This window comes from Neospora caninum, chromosome VIII (genome assembly GCF_000208865.1).
Source record: "Neospora caninum Liverpool complete genome, chromosome VIII".
Taxonomy (NCBI): Eukaryota; Apicomplexa; class Conoidasida; order Eucoccidiorida; family Sarcocystidae; genus Neospora; species Neospora caninum.
Genome location: NC_018395.1, coordinates 3,547,937 through 3,570,912, shown reverse-complemented (window position 1 = coordinate 3,570,912; position 22,976 = coordinate 3,547,937). Strand labels below are relative to the sequence as shown.

General features: G+C 50.3%; 3 protein-coding genes across 3 annotated transcripts; 2 read left to right on the top strand and 1 right to left on the bottom strand.

The window, feature by feature from the left end:
• Positions 1-387: 387 nt before the first annotated feature.
• NCLIV_034560 (conserved hypothetical protein) lies at positions 388-7,982 on the bottom strand (the record flags this gene model as incomplete). Its single annotated transcript, XM_003883657.1, has 14 exons — positions 388-471; positions 898-1,017; positions 1,529-1,700; positions 2,368-2,475; positions 2,668-2,803; positions 3,485-3,670; positions 4,047-4,140; positions 4,605-4,856; positions 5,150-5,253; positions 5,799-5,901; positions 6,449-6,502; positions 6,804-6,941; positions 7,441-7,533; positions 7,650-7,982. 14 exons carry the CDS (start codon positions 7,980-7,982, stop codon positions 388-390), a joined length of 1,977 nt encoding a protein of 658 aa, XP_003883706.1.
• Positions 7,983-11,021: 3,039 nt separating this feature from the next.
• NCLIV_034550 (putative RNA recognition motif domain-containing protein) lies at positions 11,022-16,847 on the top strand (the record flags this gene model as incomplete). The annotated part of the gene is made up of 9 exons (XM_003883656.1): positions 11,022-11,713; positions 12,522-12,607; positions 13,276-13,343; positions 13,877-13,978; positions 14,439-14,500; positions 14,821-14,881; positions 15,749-15,832; positions 16,154-16,260; positions 16,505-16,847. 9 exons carry the CDS (start codon positions 11,022-11,024, stop codon positions 16,845-16,847), a joined length of 1,605 nt encoding a protein of 534 aa, XP_003883705.1.
• A 3,072-nt stretch (positions 16,848-19,919) lies between these two features.
• Positions 19,920-22,976, top strand: NCLIV_034540 (putative DNA repair protein; the record flags this gene model as incomplete). Its single annotated transcript, XM_003883655.1, has 5 exons — positions 19,920-19,988; positions 20,551-20,644; positions 21,039-21,331; positions 21,876-22,044; positions 22,540-22,976. 5 exons carry the CDS (start codon positions 19,920-19,922, stop codon positions 22,974-22,976), a joined length of 1,062 nt encoding a protein of 353 aa, XP_003883704.1.

Genomic DNA, 22,976 nt, shown 5'->3' with positions numbered 1-22,976 from the left:
GCGTCTCCTCGCAAACGCCAAAGGAACTTGCCCCCAGGTGGAGTGCTGAAGCGAGCGCAAAATAGTAAATTTTAGCGAGGGAATTTCTCTCACGCTGCAGCCGTCGACGGATTCCTCAAACGGAATGCAGCCCAACCTGACTTGGGAAAACTGGAGAAATAAGTTACACCAAATTTCCGAGTCTCCAAGAGTAGCAGAGATAGAGCACTAGCAGAGACATGCGAAGCCCCGAGGGTGAGAACGGCAGAGAGCGCCGTCTGGACCGGAGGTGGGCAAGCGCTCGTTCGCGATCGAGACGAGCGCGGCAAAGCCTTCGACGAGAGACAGCGGTGGCTAATGGGACGCGCTTTTGGGGAGAAGTGAAGAAAGTTTGAACATACAGTGACGTCAGAGCCGCACACATCGGATGCCTTCTCGCACATCATACGCGTTCGATGTTGCATTCCGATCCGCCAGCTTCTTCTCTTCGTCCTGCATTCACGGAACGCAGCCACACAGTATCATCTCGCACATGTCTCACTGCCCGTCGATATACATACATATATGCAAGTATATATACTTAACTAGATAGACGCGTATGCACGTAAATGTACCAGTGCACGCAAGGTGCGCGAAAACGGACGGGGAATGCAGTTGCACACATATGAATAGGTATACAAAGAGACATACTCGCATGCATATATATATATATATATATATATAAATGCACATACATTAATAGACCGAAATATAACATTACATCTATGCGCGTACATGTAGGTGTTGATATACATCGCTTTGTGCACGACGGCGACGGACGGGTCGCGGCAACCCGTCGCTTGTGCCTGTGTAAGGCGAAGGGTGGGACGTGCTGACTGAGGCCGCCTGGCAAGACGAGAGAGCGTGGTAGGCACGTACTTTCCGTAGCTGTTTGTTTTGTTTCTTCACCACACGGGCCATCCGCTGTGCCTCCTTCACTGCTTTCTTCCTCTCCTTCCGTTCTTCCGTCGTCTCCCCTCTCGGTCGAAGCGTCACAATCTGAAGGAAAACGGCAAGAGCTTCGTGTGGCACAAAACGCGTATCATTCCACAAAGCCGCAAACCGCAACGGGATCATGCCTACACATCCCTCACCTCACAGCGATCGTCATATTCTTCGATTTACCCTCGGTGCCGCATCTCCCTCTGTGTCTCTCTTTTTCTTGATCTCCTGACTCTTTGTGCAAGCGCTTTCAAACTCTTTCACAGTATTTAGTTCCAAATTCGCGTTGCAAATGAATTAACGGGGATTTCCAAAACGCAGGAAGACCGTCCATCAGTCCCCCGTGGTCAAATACGGTTCGTCGTCCCTTTGCGTCGACGCGAAACCCGCCGTCGCCTGTGAGAGCAAAACTGCGGAGTTACATTTTCTGCACAGCTGCTTATTTTTGTTGTGGACATACACCCTGCCGTCGTAGGCGGATGCCTCAGGAACCCGATTTCCTACAAACATGCGACGTTCATAACTGCGTCTCTCTCCAGGAGATCTAAATCCCTTTTCCTCCACTCACACATGCGTCTTCCCAGGCTTCGCCTGCCAAAGCGACGAAGTCCGCAGTTTCTCGTTTCCCGTCTTCTTCTCGCACAGGCGACAGCGCCGAAGACCGACTCTTTTCCTGAGCCTTCGGCGCCTCCAGGTCCCGTCGTCGCGAGGCCGGAGGCGTCTCTGCGCCTTCTTTGGCCCTGAGAAATCGCAAAACAGAGAATGAATCCATCGACCGAGCTCGCACATAAACGGCAGAGAACGACAAAAAAAAGAGAAACAGGGAGAAAAGAAGAGCGAGGAGAGGGAAAGAACGGAGAGAGAAAGAAAGCCGAGAGACAGAGCAGGAGAGGCCGTTCCGTTCCTAGCCGCCCCCTGGCGGCGTCGCGACCGCCGCTTGGTCTCCCTGACGTGTGGGAACACGAAGGGAGCGACGGCGACGGAGACACTCTCGCGTTCTCCCTCTGATGGCCAAAACTGTGCTTTCCCGATTCGAAAGCGACGGCTAGCGACAGACGGGAGTTCGTCTCGCCTCCTCGAGAGTCAGACCCTCGCCGCCACGCAGAGCCACGGTCTCCTGCGAGCGAAGCTCCGGAGCCCGATCGCTGCAAGCGCTGCCGCCTGCACGCCGGCTCTGCGCACGGACAGCTGAGGCAGCCAGCGCCCGGAACGCAAAGCCGCGCCTTCACGCCGCAAACCCTCCAAGCCCTCGACACACACACACTCACACACAGCTGTCCCAAGAGGCCGGGAAGCGTGAGACTCTGCGGCTCTGCGGGCGACCCGCGCAGAAAAGCACACCTCCAGCCCCGTTTGCTCCCAGGCAGCTTGGACAGGCGAGACTGCCTTTTCCCACGCGCGCCTTACTCGCGAAGCCGGCGCAGCTGCTGCTTGAGGATGTGGGGCGGCGGCAGCGCGATACGCGTCGGGGCGAAGGAGGAGACGCTTTTCGTTGTGAGGACAGTCTCGCAGTCCCTGCGGAGTCACGCAGAAAGTTGCCAAACACACGACGCACGCTCACCGTCGCGTCTGGACCGGCACACGATCGAGGGCTCGTGCGCCTCGCCTCCGAGACGCAAACGCGGAAACAGGCGACACGCAAGGGTCCGTCACAGCACACCCGCGCGGGGCACGAAAGCGAGGAGGGAAAGAACAGAGTCAACTCACCAGCGCCTTTCCTGAGCTCGCTGCTCCAGATCGGTGACGGTGAAGAAGTCGCACTCTTCCCCCTCCCTGCTCTTTGCGTCGTCTTCCTCCTGCTGACGCGCCGCCAACTCTTTGATGCGGGAGATTTCCGCGGCGTCTGAGGGCGCAAACCGGAAACGGATCCTGTTTGTGAAGTGCCGCAGCCGCGCACAACAAAATGGAGCAAAACCGACGAGAACCACGCGAACCGAACACGCTCTCACGCGTCGCAACCGCCCCAGAAAACACGCAACCCGACAGCACCCCACTTCCTATCTCTCTATCTCCAAATATGTACAAAAGTATATATACATATATAGATATAGACATATGTGTGTACGTTTATGAATTTTTATGGGTGCGCACGTGATCTATATAAACATGTGACGACATTTAAATATGCACACCTACGTCGCTGGAAAATTTGCAGAGATGTATGAATTTGTATCTCTACTCTCTCAGCCTTTTTAAAAGGCCAGAGCGAGTGTGTAAGGAGAGAAGGAGGACGAAAGCGAGTGAAAACGACGGAAGCGGCAGAACGGCACGACACGGTGAATGTGACATCTTGGCTTTTACAGAAACACTGGGAGCGGAGGAAGGCGAAGGCCTGTGCAGCTGCATTTGTGTCCTGATGGAGAAACAGATTGAAATCAGGAAAACTCGCAAACCGTCTCGAAGGGTGTGCCCTCTCGGGCTGTGCTTTGTCCCCACTGCACGGGTGCGTCTTATGAAATCCGCCGCTGCCTTCGAGCGACACGCCCAACGTTGCGAGTAGTCGCCCCGCAGATCGACTGCCTACCCAGAGGCTTAAAAAGTTCCAAAACCTCTTCATCTTCCTCCTCTTCTTCCTCTTCCTCCTCCTCTTGTTCGTCTTCATCTTCTTCCTCTTCATCGCCTTCTTCTTCGCTCGAGTCGTCGCGTTTCTTCTCTTCCGGATGCTTCGCTCGGTATTTCCGAGAAGCGCTCTCGATGCAGATTTTGCGCCCTGAAAACACAAACGGTCCCCGGTCGCACGTGACAAACGGTTACTCCTAGAAAAAAGCAAAAGGCCGTGGAAGGCGGACCGCGCTCGCCTCTGTCCTTCGGCACTGCGCAAGCGGCCAGGCGTCTACGGACGATAGGGTAACACCCAATCTATATTGTGGGTTCGGAACTCGTTTTCCCTCCGGAGAGAAAAGGATCACGAACCGCACTGGCGAGGCAAAGCTCGCAGGCACCCCAGAGCAAAGCGAGAAAGAGAGACGAACTGAGACGATCGTCGAGGTCACCGAAGCAGACACACAACGAGCGAGTCTGAAAACCCCGAACCCAACGAAAAAGTGGAGGATCAAGTCGAAAGACGCAAAGCTGCTGTGGCCTACGCCGAGCTTGGTCGTGAAGAAACTCATCCATTGCGTCATCCAACTCGCTCATGTAAAACTCCTCGGCACCGTCTCCCACTTCTTCCGCTTCAACCTGAAAACAGTCCACCTAAGTCCAAGTCCTTCGCGCGTCTCACGCGCTCTTCAAATGTGTGTGTGTGTGTGTGTCATTCACATCGGTCTGTTTCTCTCCACCAATATCTATACGCATGCAAATATACGGATACATGTATATTGCAGATGCGTATGTACCTATGTATAGACGTGTTTCACCTATACATGATCTACCGTCCTGTGTCTCTTCTCTCCCTGTGCGGCATCTCACTCTTCCTTCCGCACACTGCTGGGAGCGGCAAGCGTCCACAACTTAGTGTGCAAAGCGCACTCATATCCATATAGGCATATATATATATATTTATATTTATATATATATATATATATATTTGTGTATGTATAAAAATTCTATGATGGATAAATATGAAACCCGTGGATGCCCTTCCGTGAGAGTTGAAATTCTCGCGGTCGTTTGCGCGGCAAAGCCGCCAAAAAGCACCTTACCTCTCCGATGAATTCGTCGTTGTATTCCTCGAAGATTTTGTCAAACTTTTCGTCCTGTCGCTTCTGCTCAGCTGTGCTCGCTGGCATCACAGCCTCGCTTGTGTGCTCTCCGAACCCCTGCAGCTCTTCCTCGTCTTCACTCCCATCTGCGTCCTGGAGTCTGAGTGCGGCCAACCGTTCGCGAATCGCAAACAGCTGTGCGCTCTTCAAGTTCTCTTCTCCCCACAAGAGCACCTCTTCATCCGCTTCGTCCTGAACAAAACCAGAGAAACAACCGCTTTGTGCGCGGGAAGTGCCCTGGGATTTGTCTCTCACCCGAACCTATCAAACACCCTCGCCTTCCCGCAGGCCTTAACGCTCTAGACCGCCACGCTGATCTGTCCAGTCTCTGGATTGCCTCTCGGCGTATCATCTCTAGTTCTCCGCAAAACGCAAACAGATACATTTACACGAGTATAAATATATGTATATTGATACATGTCAGTGACGTATCAGCGTGCGTCTACTTGTGTTCGTGCAGCGTGAAGAGGCGCGCGCATCCGTACCTGGTCGCCTCCCGCCGGGTGAGACTCCTTCGCAGTGGCAACGAAATCGTCAAGAAGCTCTTCGTACTCCTCTGCGTTTTCCAGCGCCTCCAAAACCAGGCGCTCTGAAACAGGAAAAGAGGCAACGGCCGCGCATGTGAAGTGTATATACACAGATGCTTCCGAAATCGCGTGCGGCAAGTCCACAAAGATCCACTGGAAACAGCTACAACTCGACGTCTTTCGTATGGTCACAGCGCGAGCCTACAGACACGCGCGCCTCTACCCGTTTGGCTATCTTACAAAAACCGATGGAAAAACAGAGAGATAGAAGCCGTGAAGAGAGCGCGACGGGTGTGCATGCGTCTCCTGCTCTGGGCAACTACGAACGGAGCTCTCCCGCCTGGTTTTCTTCAAGTGAAAGGCGAAAACGGAATTCCCCAAACTCCTTGCCCGCCGTAGAAAGATCCGGCGCGGCGTGTTTGAGCCTTGAGCGCTCTCCTTTCGACAAAGGAAAAGAAAAATGAAGCACGACTGCACCCGCGAGTCCTTTTTTCGTCTCTCCCCTCCCTTCTCTTTCTTCGCCCCCCGCTGTCTGTCTCTGCTTCTCTCTCTCTTCTGTTCTCCTCTCTGCTTGGCAAAAGTGCTGTAGCACGACGAAGATGCCCACCATCTCTGGAGCGCGACGGCGCTCCTTCTTTTTCTCGCCGAGCATTCCGATGCTTCTCTGCCGTCGTCTCCACGTGGTCAATCAAGATGCCGCCGCCGAGTGACTGCATGCGTAGCAAAACACACAGAGCTGCCGATGTCGTGCGAGAGGAGCGCTACGCGAACGTCGAAAAACGCGTCAAAAATCGCATAAACTCCGAGGGTGAAGCGCCAAGAGCGAGAGGCGAAGACCGAGAAGAACAAGGCGAAGAAAGGAAGACTGGGCACAAGCATCCATGTGCGATGGTCAGACGAAACGCACGGACGTTTTCTGGCTCGGCATCTACACCATTGTGACCAAACGTGCACTGGGCAGAGGTTAGGTTGCGCAAGACGCCGCTTGTCCGGCAAACAACACATGCTCATGCGTGAACGTGCATGCAAGATACACCAAACGATCCATAAAGCCTACGGATGCCAGTCCATGCTCATGAACGTATACTTAATATACATAAACTGAAACCTGCACAGTGTCTATAAACGTGTACATATAAACACATGTCTATTTCTATCCATGCCCGCGTGAGAGGCGAAAACCAGGGGGGTGTTGTGTTTGGGTCTTCGCGCTCTGCATTCCGCAAACGTCCCTTTCTTTCCAACACAGGTACTCACCACAAGATGTTGCGAGTAGTCATAGCCGTCCTTGGGAAAGTAGCAGTCTCCATCCTGAGCATGCACAAAAGCAAAAACGCGATTTTTGGCGCTTTCTCCTCAGCCCTTTCGCTGGGACATCCGGTCGATCCTCGCGGGGGCTCTTCATCGATCCTTCGGAAAGATGTGGTGGCGGCGTAGAAATAAAAATGCAAAAGCTCTGCAACGAGTGCACCTCGAACCCTGTATGTACACCTGCATACTGTATACTTTTTCTGCGGTTGACGTGCATTCTTTAGCGGGACTTTCGCGTTGAAGCATGCTGGTCTTCTTCCGCGTTTTCCTGTCGCCTTTTCCTTTCCCTCGGGGATCTCACCAAATCCTCAAGTGTAGGTTGGGTTTCCTCGCAAGCTTTCAGCCGCTCTTCCTGCTGTTTCGACTTCGCAGCGAGAGCCTCCTGAGCAGCCTGCGAGAGTGCCTCATCGCCGCCGTAGATCTGGTCGCACAGAACTTTCTGAGAAACAAACACACAGAGAAGCAATTTTTTTCACCTCACCGCAGAAAGAGGCAACCCCGACGCAGGCCGGTACGTCGCCGCCCAGTCTTTCACCGATCGACAGCCGAACCGAGCTGCCTTCTCGTCTCCACCGGCAAGCCATTCAACGTCAACGAGCAGGCGCGCACCTGCAGCGACGCAGGTAATATATCTTCATGCACGTATGCAAACGTGCAGACTTTAAATATATGCATATGCATCCACGCGCATATGGACGTATTCGCATAGACGCGTAAATCGTTTTCCACATTCATACATAAAAAAACCGATTAGGATAGAGGTGGATGCTTTCATAGCTGCGCATTGCGCTGAACATGCATTTTGCAGTGTCTTTGTCGCGAGCGCGAAGAAAAGCCGGAAAGAGCGTCCGTCTCTCCAGTGTCTGGGCGACCCTCCGTGGGTAGCTTCAGCGAAGGAGAGTGCGGATTTGTAAACGACCCGGGGTCTGCGTGTTTACCCGATCGTCTTCATTCAAGTTCGCATGAATCCCGAAATCCTCGGGACTCAGCACGCGCAGAAGATCGTTGGGGAGGGCTTCGCGGAAGCGATTCTGCGCAAGGAGACAAAGACAAAAACAACGAATCATTTTCGGACGGCAGTTACGCGCGCGACTCTTCAGCACACCGCTCAAAAAAAAAGAACATCTGTGGATGCACGAGGCATTACCTTTTTAAGGGCATTGGGAGGAATGACCCGTTGCAGAGCCATTTTCTGGGAGCTCGTAGACTGCTGCGCCTCGGGATCAGCGAAGGAAGTTGGGACGAGTCTAAAAGTTACTGCACCGGCGCTGTTTTTGTCGAACTTTTTCTTCCGTGCGGGCTTCTTCGCTGGCTTCACAGAGTCGCCGAATTTTGAAGAACCCGCCTCTGCGCCTGGTCCCTCCCCCCTCATCTTATCTGCTTGTTCCTGTCCACGACATTTCCCCTCTTTCCCTCCCCCTGGGCGACGAGACGAACTCGCATCGCCCTCACCATGCTCCGGGTGTTGTCCGGCCTCCATTTTTCCCCGAGTCTCAAAAAGAATTCAGCAACCCTTCAGACAAAAGAAGCGCATTCACGAGTACATGCAGACGAAAAGAGGCCCCAGAAAAGCACGCTCATATACATATATACAAACATATATACAGTAACAGGGATGGCGATTATATGCATGTATACATAAATGAGGAACGCAGGAAGTTGGGAAAAGACTCGGTTTCCTCTGAAGATTTGCCAAAGTACGAGTATACGCGTTTTTCGCGGGAACCAAAGAGAAATCTTGCGGCCTGAAAGGGTTTACGAGCACAAAGAAAAGCGTGCATTCTTGTTTACATGCAAAAAGAAACGGATTTGTTCGGCTCGCGGGCGACAAGGCTCGCTCTCGGGGCGAGCACGGCACCCAAGGCACGCCCCGTCACGTCGAAGAGAGGCCGTCTCAGAGAAAAGTAGTCGAGTGGGAAAACTAAGGAAGGAGACCGATTGGGGAAGTCTCTCTCGTCCGAAAAAACTACAAACGGAGGAGAAGAAACGGCGCAAAAGGAGCGAAAACAGCGGTTTTTTAGGCGGCGCATGCATGCAACGGAAATGAGCAGCGTCACAGAGCAAACAGCGGCGCTGTGGGAGCGGCTGTCGATTTTTTCGGAGAAAGGGAAACCAAAATCCGCTTCTCTCGCGTTTCTCAAAGCAAAAAGGTGGACAAAAGAAACCAGCAGAACAGGTTTTTTTGTCAATGACACTGCCGAAGAAACCAGAAGTAGCGACGGCCACAAACACCGACGTGGGGCAAAATTCTTGGGCGTTTTGTCTTTGTCTCACAACAGAAGTTCACAGTCATAGTCGGTCTCGCACTTGTCACAGCGCATTGCACACTTTCTTCTCAAGAAATCCGTTTAATTTCATACTTTCTTCCAAACGCAGGGATCTGTATGGCTACACAGAGCAACTAAAGATAGGTACATATATATGTATACACGCATATACATATATATAAAGGACTGAGAATGTTGCGCTATATAAAAAGTGGGACAAGTCGTTTGTGTATCTTCCATGTGCATTTGAACGTTTCACTTTTAGCATAACAGAGACCGCAACTGACACTTGCGGTGGCGACGCAGGTTGGTTTCCCGAGCAGAAATTGTCATCCTGTCGATGTGTTCAGATTCCAGTTTTGAGGTGCGCCGCCAAGCTCGTCGCTGGGAATCAGGTTACAGAGGAGGAGATTTGTATATGTCTAACTCTCGGAAAGTTTACCGCCATGTGTACAACTCTGGATGTGTGTGCTTATCTAGTTTTGCACGTAAATGTCTGCTCTCTGCGCTAAGACCAGCATAGCTCTGCGACGGGTGCCGAGCTGCGGGTGTCGTGTACGGTCCTAAGCAAGGCCACCTAACACTGATTGGAGATGCCCGCCTTCATTCGATCCGTAAGCGACTTAGATCTCGGCGTGGTAATTGTGAAAAGGCGACGTACGTTCCCGAGCTGCTTGCCTTTTTCGGTTTTTGAGCGGGACAGAAGAAACGTGGAGAAAAACAGAAACCTCGGATGACCACGGAACTGCGCGTTGGACGCGTCGGTATGACGAAGTCCTCTCAACAGGTTTCCATATATCAGCGGAAAAGAACGCTCACTTTGGGGCATTTGCTTCTTTCTGGTGGGGCAGTCCGCGAGGAAAGGGAGAGACTGAGGAAAAAAAGTTATGATCCCTGACAAACACGCCATCGGTTCCCCCCTCCCCCCCCCCTTCTTTGTGTCGGTTGATCGCAGTTGCAGTACAGTGGCGTTTTTCTTTGTGTTGCATGTGTCAAGCGGAGAGGACCAATACCATAGACGCGAAAAGTAAATTTAAAAGATTTCGAGCGGCGTACCTTTTCGCAATATGTCCTTTGTCAGGGCGGGTTGCCTCTTCCCGTTTAGAAAATGTCTGCTTCGACCGTCTGCATGTAGTAGAGACAAACGCCCAAATCGTGAAGCCGGGTGTGTAAACTGGCTGACGCGTTTATCTCTCCCCATGAAAAACCGTTCTCCATTTCCGTCGTGCTTTGTCCATCGACTACTCGGCGCATGGGTGCTCTGGTGCGTCCCAATTTTCTGTCGCAAGGATCGACGCTGTTTCGCCGCTGTCAAACGCGTTTTATGTATGCATCTTGTCTATATGGCATGTACGCAAGACTCATGATTCGACACTCACTTGCTTTCCTGGCCGTTGGTTTTGTTTTCTCATTTCTAGCTGATGGAAACCAGCTCCCTTTCAGCTAGATAACTTTGGTCTTGTTACTCAAAAAACACTCTCCCAGCACATTCACAGCCAACAACTGGAATTCTAAGCGTGCTTCATTCGTTCCGCGACAAAACGTGCGTTCCTTGATGCTTTTTTTGTCAAGCATTGACTCGTACATTGCTCTTGTCGTTCTTGTAAAGGAGGGAACGCGTTCGCCTGTGTAACTTTGTCTATTGTATGTCATGTTTTACAGGGCATTATGTGCTGATTGAGAGTCACCGAGCAAGGCTTTCTCCTGCTTGGTTTCAAGCGAACATCAGCCGATTTTCTCAACTCTTTTACCTGTGTTCTGTCCTCTCTCCCGAGAAGCTTCAGTCTGTGTTTCGGCGTTTTCAAGTGCGATTTTCGTTCACAGAGAAAAACGTTTTGTTCCTGTCCCCTGAGCTGGAAACAGTTCGCGTTTCGTATCTCGTCTTTATTCCTTTCCTGTGACGATGCCTGGGTTCCAGTGCTGCATTCGTTGTGTTAGCGAGAACAGCGGGTTCTTAGTTGCCTTTCCGGTGGAACAGAGGCTCTTTTAGAGGTTTTCCGTCGCGTCTGGGATTTTCCTGGAAAAGCGGGCTCACCGGCAGTGTGAAGTCTGTTTTCGCGTTTTTGGTTTTCAACACGGAGAAGCACCGATGGTCTTTCACGGAAACGGCGGGCAGCCAAAGAGGCGATGAGCAAAGCAGTTGCGATGAGCCGTTTCCTGTCCCAGAGAAAGTCTGTCTGAACGAAGTTGGCTTTTTCGTCCACCGAAGGTCCCATCTTCTCTCCTCTGGTCTCCCTACGATCGGAGTCACAATGTTTGTTCCCCTTCCCAGAAGCACTGAGACTTCCGAGGGTCCAGGGAGCGGTTCCACATCTTCGCTTTCCCCCCCACGAAAGCAACTCCGAAATGCTGCTAAAGACTCCATCTCGTGGCAAGGAGATGAGGCCGTTACCGCTCCGTATGCCATGTTTTGCGACGAAAACGTCGCAAATTTCGACAGCGCATCAAACGAAAACGGCTCGCTCACGCTGCCTCTCCAGCAACACCCGCCTGGAGCTAGACCTTCCACAAAACCTGCTTCGTCGTTTGTTAAACCTGACGAAGACGCGGCTTCTGAGTATCGCAGTATTCTTGTCACGCAACTGCCGATGTATCTCGACACAGAGACCCTGAAACTGCGAATTGAGGAATTGTTCACCAAAGAAATTCCAAAGCTTCTGCGGGAGACACCGTTTTTCTGCGTCCCCGTGGCGGGTCCTCCGACAGAAGAGCAAACCTTGCAACCTGGAGAAACGCGCAGGAAAACAGAAAACGTCATTCACCCTCGGCATCTGGTGAATGCAGATGCCTTTGATCTCCCGTTCTCTATCTGTGACATTCGTGTGGCAAGACCGACCAAACCTGGAAACACCACGTATGCCGTCATCGATTTTGCTTCTCCGAAACTCATGCAAGCGGCGCTTGCGTTCTTCGGAACCACGCCAGTTTTGCCCGGAACTTCTCAGTGAGTCATGCCACGCTTTTCTTTGGCCTCGACGCGGCGACAGAGGTTTTTCTCTATGGCGAGGAAACGCGTCTAGTCTACAACTTAGAACCTTTTGCCAACTGTATGTATGGAGCCCCGGACAAAAACGGAGACAGCGATGCCTTTCTTGCTACGCCCCACTAACCGCAGGATAGCAGCGGGCTTTGTAAAGCAAAACTTTCGTTTCTTGTATGCAGATGTTCCCTCGTAGATGCAAATAAGCCTACACTTCCGCATTTACATCAATGCATGTATGAATCTATGCCGTAAGACTGCCTGGCTCTGGAAATTCTGATACGGTTTCTGTCTAGTTCGTCTCCCTTCCAGACGAAGCGAAAACGGACGAGAGCTTCGACGGCACTGTATGGCTGCTTGAGATCAGTGCTTTAGTTTATGATTTTTCTCTGGCGGTATGACTCTGTACCGAGTTCAGTCATTGCAAGTACGGCTCGATGTGCAGAATGCATCCACATTTACATAAGAACATCAGTCGCGGCGTTCCCCTCGATGGATTGTGCGACAGCTGCACAGTATACCAATTTATTTTTATATTTACTGTCTAGGCTTACGTTGGGAGCTACTGGGGAGGTATCCTCTAAATGTATTGCTGTACACGAAACTAAATTGATACGCGTGTGGTGCTTTCGCACGAGAATCATCTGCTTCTTGCATCGAACCCTGAAGCCTGATTGTATTCCATATGCACGAGCGAATTAAGAACCGACACACTGAGGAAAAGCAACAGCAGGAGAACGCCATTCGCTGGATGTGTGCATGCACTGCCCAGCCACGTTCACCTATCACCACATGCCACGTGGGCTGCTCCGGTTCCTGTTGATCTGTACCATGTCTACATCGCTGGACTTACCCCAGGTACGCTTTCTGAAACTCGCACAAAAACCCATCTTCTCCGCGTCAATCGCTCATGGCTTCCTCTCCAATGCGTCCCCGGTAGAGAGACGAGAAAACATCTACGCAGACGCTGCTGTGAATGTGCATGTACCTAAAACTGTACTCATGCATATACACCGCAGCGTCGTTGGTGGCTGTGTTCCACATTATACCCGTGCTTAGGATATAGCGAGCCTTTGTATGTGCGCCGCTGCGTTGCCCTCCTCCCAACAAACTCCCCTCTCCTTGGACAAAACTGGTGCCCCGGTTACTTTAGAATGGTCATGTCCATGCAGAGATGCATTCACATGTGTGCACACGCAGTTGCCAAGAGCGTGTCTGGAGTGTAAACATTTGTGTCCTGGGAGGAGCCTCCGTCTGGTCCGGGCGTAAGCCGGCACATGAAAAAGCAGGCGTCTCACGCTCTGTCCTTTCCAAAACTGCATCTGTACGTTTTTGTCCACTTTTTGTGCTACACGGTTTGCGTAGACAGCTCGATGCGCCAGCTGATAGAATGTCCATATCTACATGCGTGTACCTCAGTCGACGCATTCGTATATATTGAATCGGATCGCGATAAGCAGAGGTACATCAATTGCTGGACCTTCACGTGTGTCTGTGTGTGCCATCGAACTTTTTTCTTGAGACAGAAACGACGGATGCCGACGTGCTAGAGATGATGAAGCTTTTGGGAACTGAGACTCCACGCTCTATCAAGGTGTGTTGGGCTGAGCTTTCTCTCTCAGCTTGCCACATGAACTGACTGCATGTCGATACCGAGTCGAGGTGTCAAGCAAATCGGAAAAGCACTGCGCATGCGGAATCCCCCCTTCTCAGGGGAAGGCGGCCTTTTTCAGCCTAAAAAACAAAACACAGGCGATGCTCCAGCTAATATGCTCACATCTACACAGGCATGCGCGCGGAGTTGGTAGCTCGGTGGAGCACGCGTAGCAGCTAGGCTAACCGCCGGATGAACATGCAAGTGTCTGAATGTACAGACTATCTATCTGAGATTATCCAGAAAGAGGTAGATGGATGCATGGATTGGCACATAGACGCTTTAATCAACGATATCGAAGACACAGGAACGCTGGCAACCGCTGCGAACGCGTTGGTGAGGGAGTAGGCGAGGATGGCGACAGTCTGAATCGCCGCTAAGCTCCGTGGAGAGAACACTGTGGAAAGAACGGAGAGTACAAACAGTGTACAATGGAAAAGTCCGCGCACGCTGCGGTGTCTCTCGCGTCACAGGTTGTAAAGGATGCGAAAAGCAGATACAACCGGTGCCTCGGCTTTGCTTTTCTTCGCTACTCGAGCCTCGAGGCCGCCACACGAGCTCTCCAAGTCATTCAGGTCAGAAAACAACGCCGGCGCCGTCTCGATTCTTCGTGGGCTGTATCTGGTCGCGAGTCAACCTAGTAAAATACAAAGAAGCATCTAGTGTGTGTCTGGAGAAACAGAGCGAGGCACAAAGATACACACAGACACGAAGACATAAAGACAGAGGGAGAGGTGGTGAAGGAATTTATTCATCTAGATATGCATACATTTGGAGAAGCGTGCATTTGAATGTGCAGGTTTGTCTATTTATAAAGATACACAAGTGGACAGGGATATAGCCGCAGTCAGACCCTCATATATATATCAATATATATATATATATATATATATATATATATATATAATGGCACCTTTCTCTGTCATTGGAAACTGATGTGTTTTTCGTTTTCCTTCCGGTTGGTACGGCCCGAATTCTTTTCTTTTTATGACCGACGTAGAGTGCAGCCCTTTTGTGCGTGTTTGTTATCTGCAGACTCAGGGCGCCGCCTACGGTCTCATGGGGCGGCGGGTGTATGTGTCTCCCAGCCACAGACAGTACGTTCCGAGTGTTGCTTTTGGGCGAGATGTTTTCGAGCGGCGACATGTCTTCAGGCATTTTGTGTGCTTCTCTCTCGGGTCCGAGCGGCTCTTCGTGTTCCTTTCCGGCTCGATCTCGCCCTTTTGTCAGAGTCTGTTTCCCGAGTCGTTCTTTCAGAACGGGCAGGGCGTCGCCTACCGGAAATGGACAAACGAAGAAAGAATGAGATCTGTGTGAAAAAGTGCATCAGACTGGCCGTGAACCAAACGGAGCAGATGGATTGAACGCGACAGATGCCCCGCTGATCTGTCTCTCTTTTCTCTCTTTTTTTTGTCAGAGTAACAAAGTCGTGCAACGGCTCCATTTTCCTGGCAAATGTCCCAGCTGACGCAACAAAGGTAAATTGGAGGAGCTACAAGGAACGACCAACCTTCACCGTATCGGCGCTCGTGTATATATAGATATATGTATATATCTTCGTCTATGTATAGCTATACATGAATGTATGCATGTCTATGTGCACATATGTATGGCATATGTATGCCAGTGCACGCGCTTATAAGTGCACTGACAGGCCCACATACACATATACGCACGTGCATATGTGCTTGTACATGAGTGCATTTGTCGAGCGAAACTGTTTGCGTCCTTCCGTTTTTGTTGATGAGCTCTGACCTGCATGCAGGAGGAACTGCGAAGTTTGTTCAGCTACTTTGGGGACCTTCGGTCTGTCGTGACACATAATTACAAGGTGCGAGGACGAAGAAAGTCATGCTTTGAGACAAAAGCTACACAAGATCATCGGGAAAAGGAGAAAGCCCCAGACAGCGAAAACCCGACCACGCGGCCCCCGCAGACGAGCACAGGCGAAACACAAGCGACACTGGACGAAGTTACAGCTGACGGAAACATGCATGCATACCGGCGCTTGCCGCCGATGCTCACATTATTGCACGAAGATATGTATGTGCTTGTATCTGGAAAATGGGCATGCATGCATGGCTTCAAAAGCGTGGACAGCTCTAAAACTCTGTAAGGAATTCTAAAGACAGTTTTGCATATATGTATGTATATATGTCCAAATCGAAATCACCATCCATGTAACTCAAATGATTTTCATGTGAATCGAAATATATGAACAACTGTAAATGGGTAAAGATATATATGTAATTTTCAGGCCGGTGGCCGGCGTCTCTGGGGTTTGCGTCTTTTTTCGCTGCTCGATGTCTGGTTTCGCGAATGCCGTTGCCTTTTTTTTTCTACAGCGCATTGCGTTCCTCGATTTCGGCTCTCACGAATCTGCGCTCGCCGCTATCACACACATGCAGGGCGTCGTGCTACGATCCCATGTGAGTCCCGTTAAACGGTGAACCTCTCCGCTTCCTGAAAACCCGCGGTTCATCTGCAATCGTTTACGTTGATGAACCGAGGTATATAAATGGATGTGTAGACGAAGAGAAACAAATACGGCTCGCTGCTCATCTCTTCTTCGTCATAGACCTATCTTATGTGGATGCACAGTTTTCCTTGTATGTCTGTACTTTTTTGCGCATCTTTTTACTCCCAACTCGGTTTTGTGTGAACGTCTTCGAGGCGGTTTCTTCTGGAGAGAAGGCGCACTTTTTTTGTGAACAGTCCTGTTTGGGATCTCCCGATCCTTCTTTCTGCAGTCGCTCGCCTGTGCGTGGAGCATTCGACGCCATACCACATATCAAGAGGAAGGCATCGAAGAGGATGACGGAAACCGGCAAGCAGAAGAGGTTCGTTACTCTAGTCCGTTGCCATATATATATATATATATATATGCATTTGTCGTTCATTATCCTTTTCATGGACGGTCATATTTTTTTCGCATATATGTATATAAAGAAAGATAGATAGAACATATATATATGTGCATTTGTGAGAAGCGACATGATAGTTCTTCGGTAGCGCTCGCCTCTCCCAATTTCATCCTTACTACAGCTAAACAGCGGCGCATTCGTAGTCACATCGGCATACGTTTGTGCACGTCTATTTAGATGCATTAATCGCGGGTTCGGTCTTTGTTGCATGCGGTCATTGGTGCGTCGACAGGCATTTGCATATGAGGCGGCGAGAGCCTTGGAGCCGATTGTTCCGCGGCAGCGCATAAACCGTCAAACTTGCGAAAGTGTCTCGCCGAAAAGTGAAAAGAAGCCTTCGTCTGGCCAGGAACCAGAAAGTGAAGAAAGCGAATTCAGGTCGAAAGCAGAAAGAGAACTCTTCTGGCTTAGTTTTTACGCAGCAGATGCGACTGTCTCCTCTAGGAAGTTAATCGAGGCAATGAACGGAACCCAACCATGGAACGTTCCCCCAGGCTCCAAGGCAAACAACTCGCGTTAAACACGGTTCCCAAACATATGTATACTTCTATGCGTGCAGATACATATAAATATAAATATATATATATATATATTTGTATATGCAAATGCATAGACATAGCATATTGATAGAGAGGTGGAGGTGCCCGTCTCTCTCCCCTCATGTTCATGGGTATGGGTATCCATACGTATATGTTTTTTATGTGTATTTGTATATGTGTTAGCTGGTACGCAGAGGCATATTTGTAGGTGCATGTAGGGTCGCCCCTTGGTTGGGATAGAAAAGCTCTTTTCTTATTGATGTAGGCATCACGTGGTCACTTCTTTCATCTGTGTGTCTCCGGTCTACCTGCAAATGTGCATGCATGTTTTGATTTCTGGGGTGCGTAGACAGGATCTCTCCTCTTCGAAGGCAGAGCATGTGTCGTTAAGGACGGAGATGCAGTCAGCAACGGGGGAACGGGCGCATCCTGTTGAAGCAAAAGAAAGTCTTTCCCTTTTCTCTTGGCTCTCTGACAGAAAAACATGAATATGCAAGCTCCCTTTGTTCCCGCATAAACCATTGCTGCGGCAATCGATGGTCTCAGAATCGAGGCACAGCTCACAAACACGAAGATTCCACTGTCTCCCTTGCGAGGCACATGTGCGTGCGTGCACACATTTGTATATAATTTCATACCTGGAGGTTTGCGTGTTCAAGCATATATATATATATATATATATATATATATATGCTTCAGTGTCTACGATTACATATGAGCAGATTTTTACCTTAAGGCATCCTAGAGAAGCAAACAAACGTCGTGAAAAAGGACACAATTTCTTTTGCATGCAGTGGAGATGCTATTCGCGTATATACACCTGACCCAAGGAAAATATAGAGGCTCTCCGTATATACTGCGAATCCTAAGCAGCTCGGATCGGTCAAACTCGACATACCCCTATATATGTTTATAGATCTGGGCACATCACTAAATACAACTGTCAAAGTAACAACCCATTGCATAGAGGGGCAAATCGGTGTCGGTCTTCCCATATGTATCTACCTTTCCATTAATCGCACGGCAGTCTCTCTATCTCTGTACCTTTCCGTTTTCCGGTTTCCTCTGTCTCTGTCATTCATTCTCTCTCGACGTAGCTGCATTTGTCTGCATATCGATATATAAATCGCATCTCTGCATCTGGATCTCTACATATATCACATCTATGTATCTCTCTCTGAAGGTGTCCCTCTACAAAGAATCACACTGTGTCGATAGACAAAAAGAGAATCTTGTTCCTTTTCCGCAGTGTAGCTGGGACGGCGTAATTGTTCTTTTCCTCCCTCGTACGTAGTGTCGTGGGAATTCTCGATTTTCCGCTTCACGCACGAGGAGGCATTTGGTGCGTTCTTTCCCCCCTCGTCCAAACCCACCGTGTCTCGCGTTTGCTCAGAAACAACCCGCCGCGAATTCACGAAAAATAGGGAATTCCCGTCCCCGGCCCCTCGAGCTAAAAATCGGAAATGGACAACTGCAGAAGCAAGCATCCCATCATGCAGTTTAAACCCAAGGAAACATGGTCATATACCTGTTATAATTACAATAAACATGCGTTTATGTATATAGTGTACATGCACATACACACAATGAAAGTGCAGCTGTCGATGTACCCACGGCGTTAGATATAGTTGTATGTACACAGTTGTTGAAAGTTTTGGTGTTTGCATTTTTGAAATGTCTTTCCAGGGGTTCTTCTTTCTTGGGCGTGAACATACGTTTTTACTTTTTTGGAGGAAGAATCAAATGTCCTGGGAAGATTGACTTGCTTCTGTTTGGTGTGCCAGCCCGTGTTCGTCCCCGGTGTGGCGAGACTGGCTGTTTCCCGCCTTTCCGCGTTCTCTCAGAATCGGTTGCGCGCCTCTTTCTCTGCAAAAACAATTCTTTCTCCACTTCACTTGAGAGAAAAGATTCTCTTTGTCGGCGGCTCTGCGGCTTTCGCCTCCCAGTCCACGCAGCTTCGCGGGTTTTGGCATGCATTCTTTACGCGGAGCGTGACAAGACACGCCGAAAACTTCGCCGTCTCTGACCCCCACCGCAGCGTGGTTTCTGGAAACAACTGGGAGGCTCGAAAATTTGCGGTGTTGTCGATTTTCCAGAAAGCGTCTTTACTAAGAAAGTCAGACTTGGCTGTTGACTTTTTCGAGGCTCCCTTTTAACTTTTCGCGAAGCGTGGCAACTCGCGTTGTTGTGCCCCGTTGCCACAGTCGTGTCTCAGCACGCTGTGTAACGCGCCAGAAAATGCCTTCTCGTTTTTCTCTCTAAAAATTCGACGCAGAAGGGTGCAACTGGAGATCTCTCCCGTCCTTCCTGAACGGGAAGCTCTGTTGGTCTCTTGCAACTTTCCGTTTTTTGCTCACCGAACGCGCCTCCGTTCTTGGCAGGAAAACAACTCTCTCGTCTTGCCGCCCAGCTGGGTTCTCAGGAACTCGTCGAGTTTCTCCTTTCCATGTTTCCGTTTCCCCTTTTTTTCCACACGCTACGAAAACCAGTTCATGCGTCCATCTCCTCAGCTGTCACATCTGAAAACCAACAGAATTACGGGGCCCTCTGCAACTACGCACACCTACTTTTACCTCTGTATATGTATATGTATATTTATATATATATATATATATATAATCTGAATGTATGGGTATGTGCTGGTATATGTCCGGAGAGGCATCTGGAAGGGAGATGCTGATCAAAATTGGAAAGAAACGCGTGTCAGAAGCAAATCTGGGTAGCTCCTGTTTCGTTGTTCTTTTTGCCGCTCGTGTTTCCTGGAAAACCCTCTAATCTCCGTTATTTTCTCCGTAGAGTCGCGAGGTCAGAGCCCCAATACGTATCACTCCTCTTTCCAGCACCTTCTCCATATATATATATATATATATATATATATATTCACCTGTGCATGCGTCTGCATATATGTGGATGTATCTCCATAGATACGTCCTTACACAGACTGGCGTGCTGGATTTGTTCAGAAGAAACAGACGGGAGAGTGTCTTTTTTTCAGCCCGCCGGGGTCGGGAAGGGAAAGCTTTTTTGCATTTCTCAATTCCAAGCTGGTCAGCATGAGCGCGGTTTCCATTCAGCAGTCGAAACCCGTATCGACGCAGGAGCATGAACCTCAACAGCAGCAGGTGAGCAACAAAAATGAGAAGTAAAAGAGAAGCAAATGCGCACGGCAAAACCTGAAATGGTGAGACTGAATGAGGAATCGCGGGCGAGCCTAGACATTTCCGTGATCGCAAAAGGCTATGTAAATATGTGTATGTATATCCACATCTACGTATTGAAACAGAAGATACTGGTCTAGGAAATAAGCCTGTCCATATCTGCGTAGGAGGGTTTTCCGGCGTGCCTCCGAGTCTGAGTGTCGTCGGGGTTGCAGGGGCGAGTTTTTTGAGGGCGTTCATTCGTTTGCTTAAATCAAACGTTTTATCAACAACAGAGCAGGTTTTCTTTACGCCGCGAACGCGCACTAATCTTTCCTAGATTTCTTAGAAACCACCCAGAAGTTTCTCGAATTGCTCAGCGAAGAAATACCTTTGTGGCCATGCCATCTTGTTTCGGTTCGCTTTTTCCACGAAGAAGCGCCGAAGCGAAGTGTCTCCCTGGGGATCCGAATGTGGCCAACCCTGTTGGGTTTGTTTTTGGATGAACGAAAGCAGTCTTGCGGTGGATGCCTTTTCGAATGTGCAGCAACTCGCAGAAGATGTTCAAACCGGTCCTCTGAAGCTCGAACACCTTCTCGCGAAGGGGTTCACCAAGAGAGATCTCGAGCTCCTCAAAGATGGTAAATGGCGAGTGACTCCCAGAAGACACTCCTGCTGTTGTCCAAAATCCCTGCTTTTTCATCTGAGGAAGGCGGACACGTAAACATCTGGACAGAAACACATCCATACCTTCACACACATACATACCCACATATATATATATATATATATAGGTGAACGGAAATTCTGGATTGTTTCCGGCTGTGTCTGTGCAGATGCATCGAGCTACATGTCTGCATGTGCATTCAACTGTGTATCGATGTGCGTGCGTGTCTGTTCTTCCCCGTGTGCGCGTTTTTGACTGCATTGGCGTGTACCGCGATAGACATCGACGCCAAGGGTACGTGGGAGAGGATCTTCTTCGAGGACGGGTGCCTGGACGTTTCGTGGCCAGGTGCGTTTGTCTTTGTTCAGGGGGGTACCAGACTGTGGAGTGCGTCGCGTTTGCGCCCGTGAAGAATTTGGTTGCCATCAAGGGTCTGAGTGAGCAGAAGGTGGAGAAGCTGAAGAAGGCGAGCAAGGAGCTTTGCAACTTGGGCTTTTGCAGTGCCCAGGAGTATCTGGAGGCGCGGGAGAATCTGATTCGCTTCACGACGGGGAGCGTCCAACTCGACAGTCTCCTCAAAGGCGGCATCGAGACGGGCAATCTGACGGAACTCTTTGGGGAATTTCGCACCGGAAAGACGCAGCTCTGTCACACCTTGGCCGTGAGTCAATCCTGCGCAGCTCCGAAATTCTGCCGGGAAATCGAGTGAGGCGATGCAGGCCCACCAGAAAACATGGAGAAGCAGCGAATCAGAACAAGCCCCTACACGCGAAAAGACGAAACGCGCCTCGTCGTGCCTCGCACAGCACTCAAAGAGAGACAGGAGCTCTGGACATTTCGAGTCAGGACGAAGCGTCTACGTGCATAGACATAGATGAACGGCTTCATACATAAATAGGTCTAGAAGGCGCGAGAGAGGATGTGTAAATATGCACGAAGATACCGGCGGATGTGTGCATTTCATACGTGGAGGGGTTTTCGTGCTTGAATGTCGACAGGTGAAATGCGTGCTTTGAGAGATAGGCACAAAGAGACAGGTAGAGAGTGTGATAGTTTTGATAGACAGGGGTATACAAATAGCACAGAGAGTAGATCTGGAGAGCATGGAAAAACTTTACCGTGCGAGATCGGTTGCCTGCAGTGCTGGCGGGGTTTTTAGGGTTTTCGCGAGGGGCTGTTTTATGCCTGTTTCCGCTTTCGCCCAGGTCACGTGTCAGCTGCCGATCGAGCAGGCCGGCGGAGAAGGCAAGTGTTTGTGGATCGACACGGAGGGCACTTTCCGCCCCGAGAGAATTGTGTCGATTGCCAAGAGGTTCGGCCTGAACGCGAACGACTGTCTCGACAATGTCGCGTACGCGCGAGCCTACAACTGTGGTACGAACGCGTCCACACCTTGCTGTTTTTTTTCACTCCACCGAAATCTGGGCTGTCCCGTTCGACACATCTGTGCAAATGCATGTAGGACGCATTTCTACGTGCACATACATCGACATATCCAAACGTACACATGCCACATTTTCACGAGGGCATGCATTTATAGAGAGAGAGCATCGCGCTTGGGCCTGAGGAGGAAACGACGAGGCCGTTAATGTGGGTAAGGAATGGCGCTTGAGCGGTCGCCTGCGGAAGACAGAGAAATGTGCGCCGCTTTCGTCGCGGAGGTCCGTGTGTGGACAACCCGTGTTTACGCATGGCGGGGAGAACGTGTACAAGAGCGTACTGTTTGTGCGCTCGCGTGTCTCTCTCCCTGTCTCCTTTCCTTTTTCTGTCTCCCACTCTCTTTCTCTCCTATTCTCTTTATCTCCTATTCTCTTTCTCTCCTATTCTCTTTCTCTTTTTCTTCGATTCCCGGTTCCTCTTTTATTTCAGACCACCAGATGGAGCTGCTGATGGAGGCGAGTGCGATGATGGCTGAGAGTCGGTTTGCGTTGTTGATTGTGGACAGCGCGACTGCCTTGTATCGCTCGGAGTACACAGGTCGCGGCGAGCTGGCGAGCAGGCAAACGCATTTGTGTCGCTTTCTGCGGTGTCTACAACGGATCGCCGACACCTACGGCGTGGCCGTCGTCGTCAGCAACCAAGTCGTCGCGAAAGTCGACAACATGGGCGGCGGCATGTTCGCTGGAAACGAGAAACTCCCGATCGGAGGCAACATCATGGCGCATGCGAGTCAGACGCGCCTCTACTTGCGGAAAGGCAGAGGCGAGAGCCGCATCTGCAAAATCTACGACAGCCCCAGTCTCGCGGAAGGCGAGGCCGTGTTCGCCATCGGGGAAGGGGGCATCGGGGACTACGAAGACAACTGA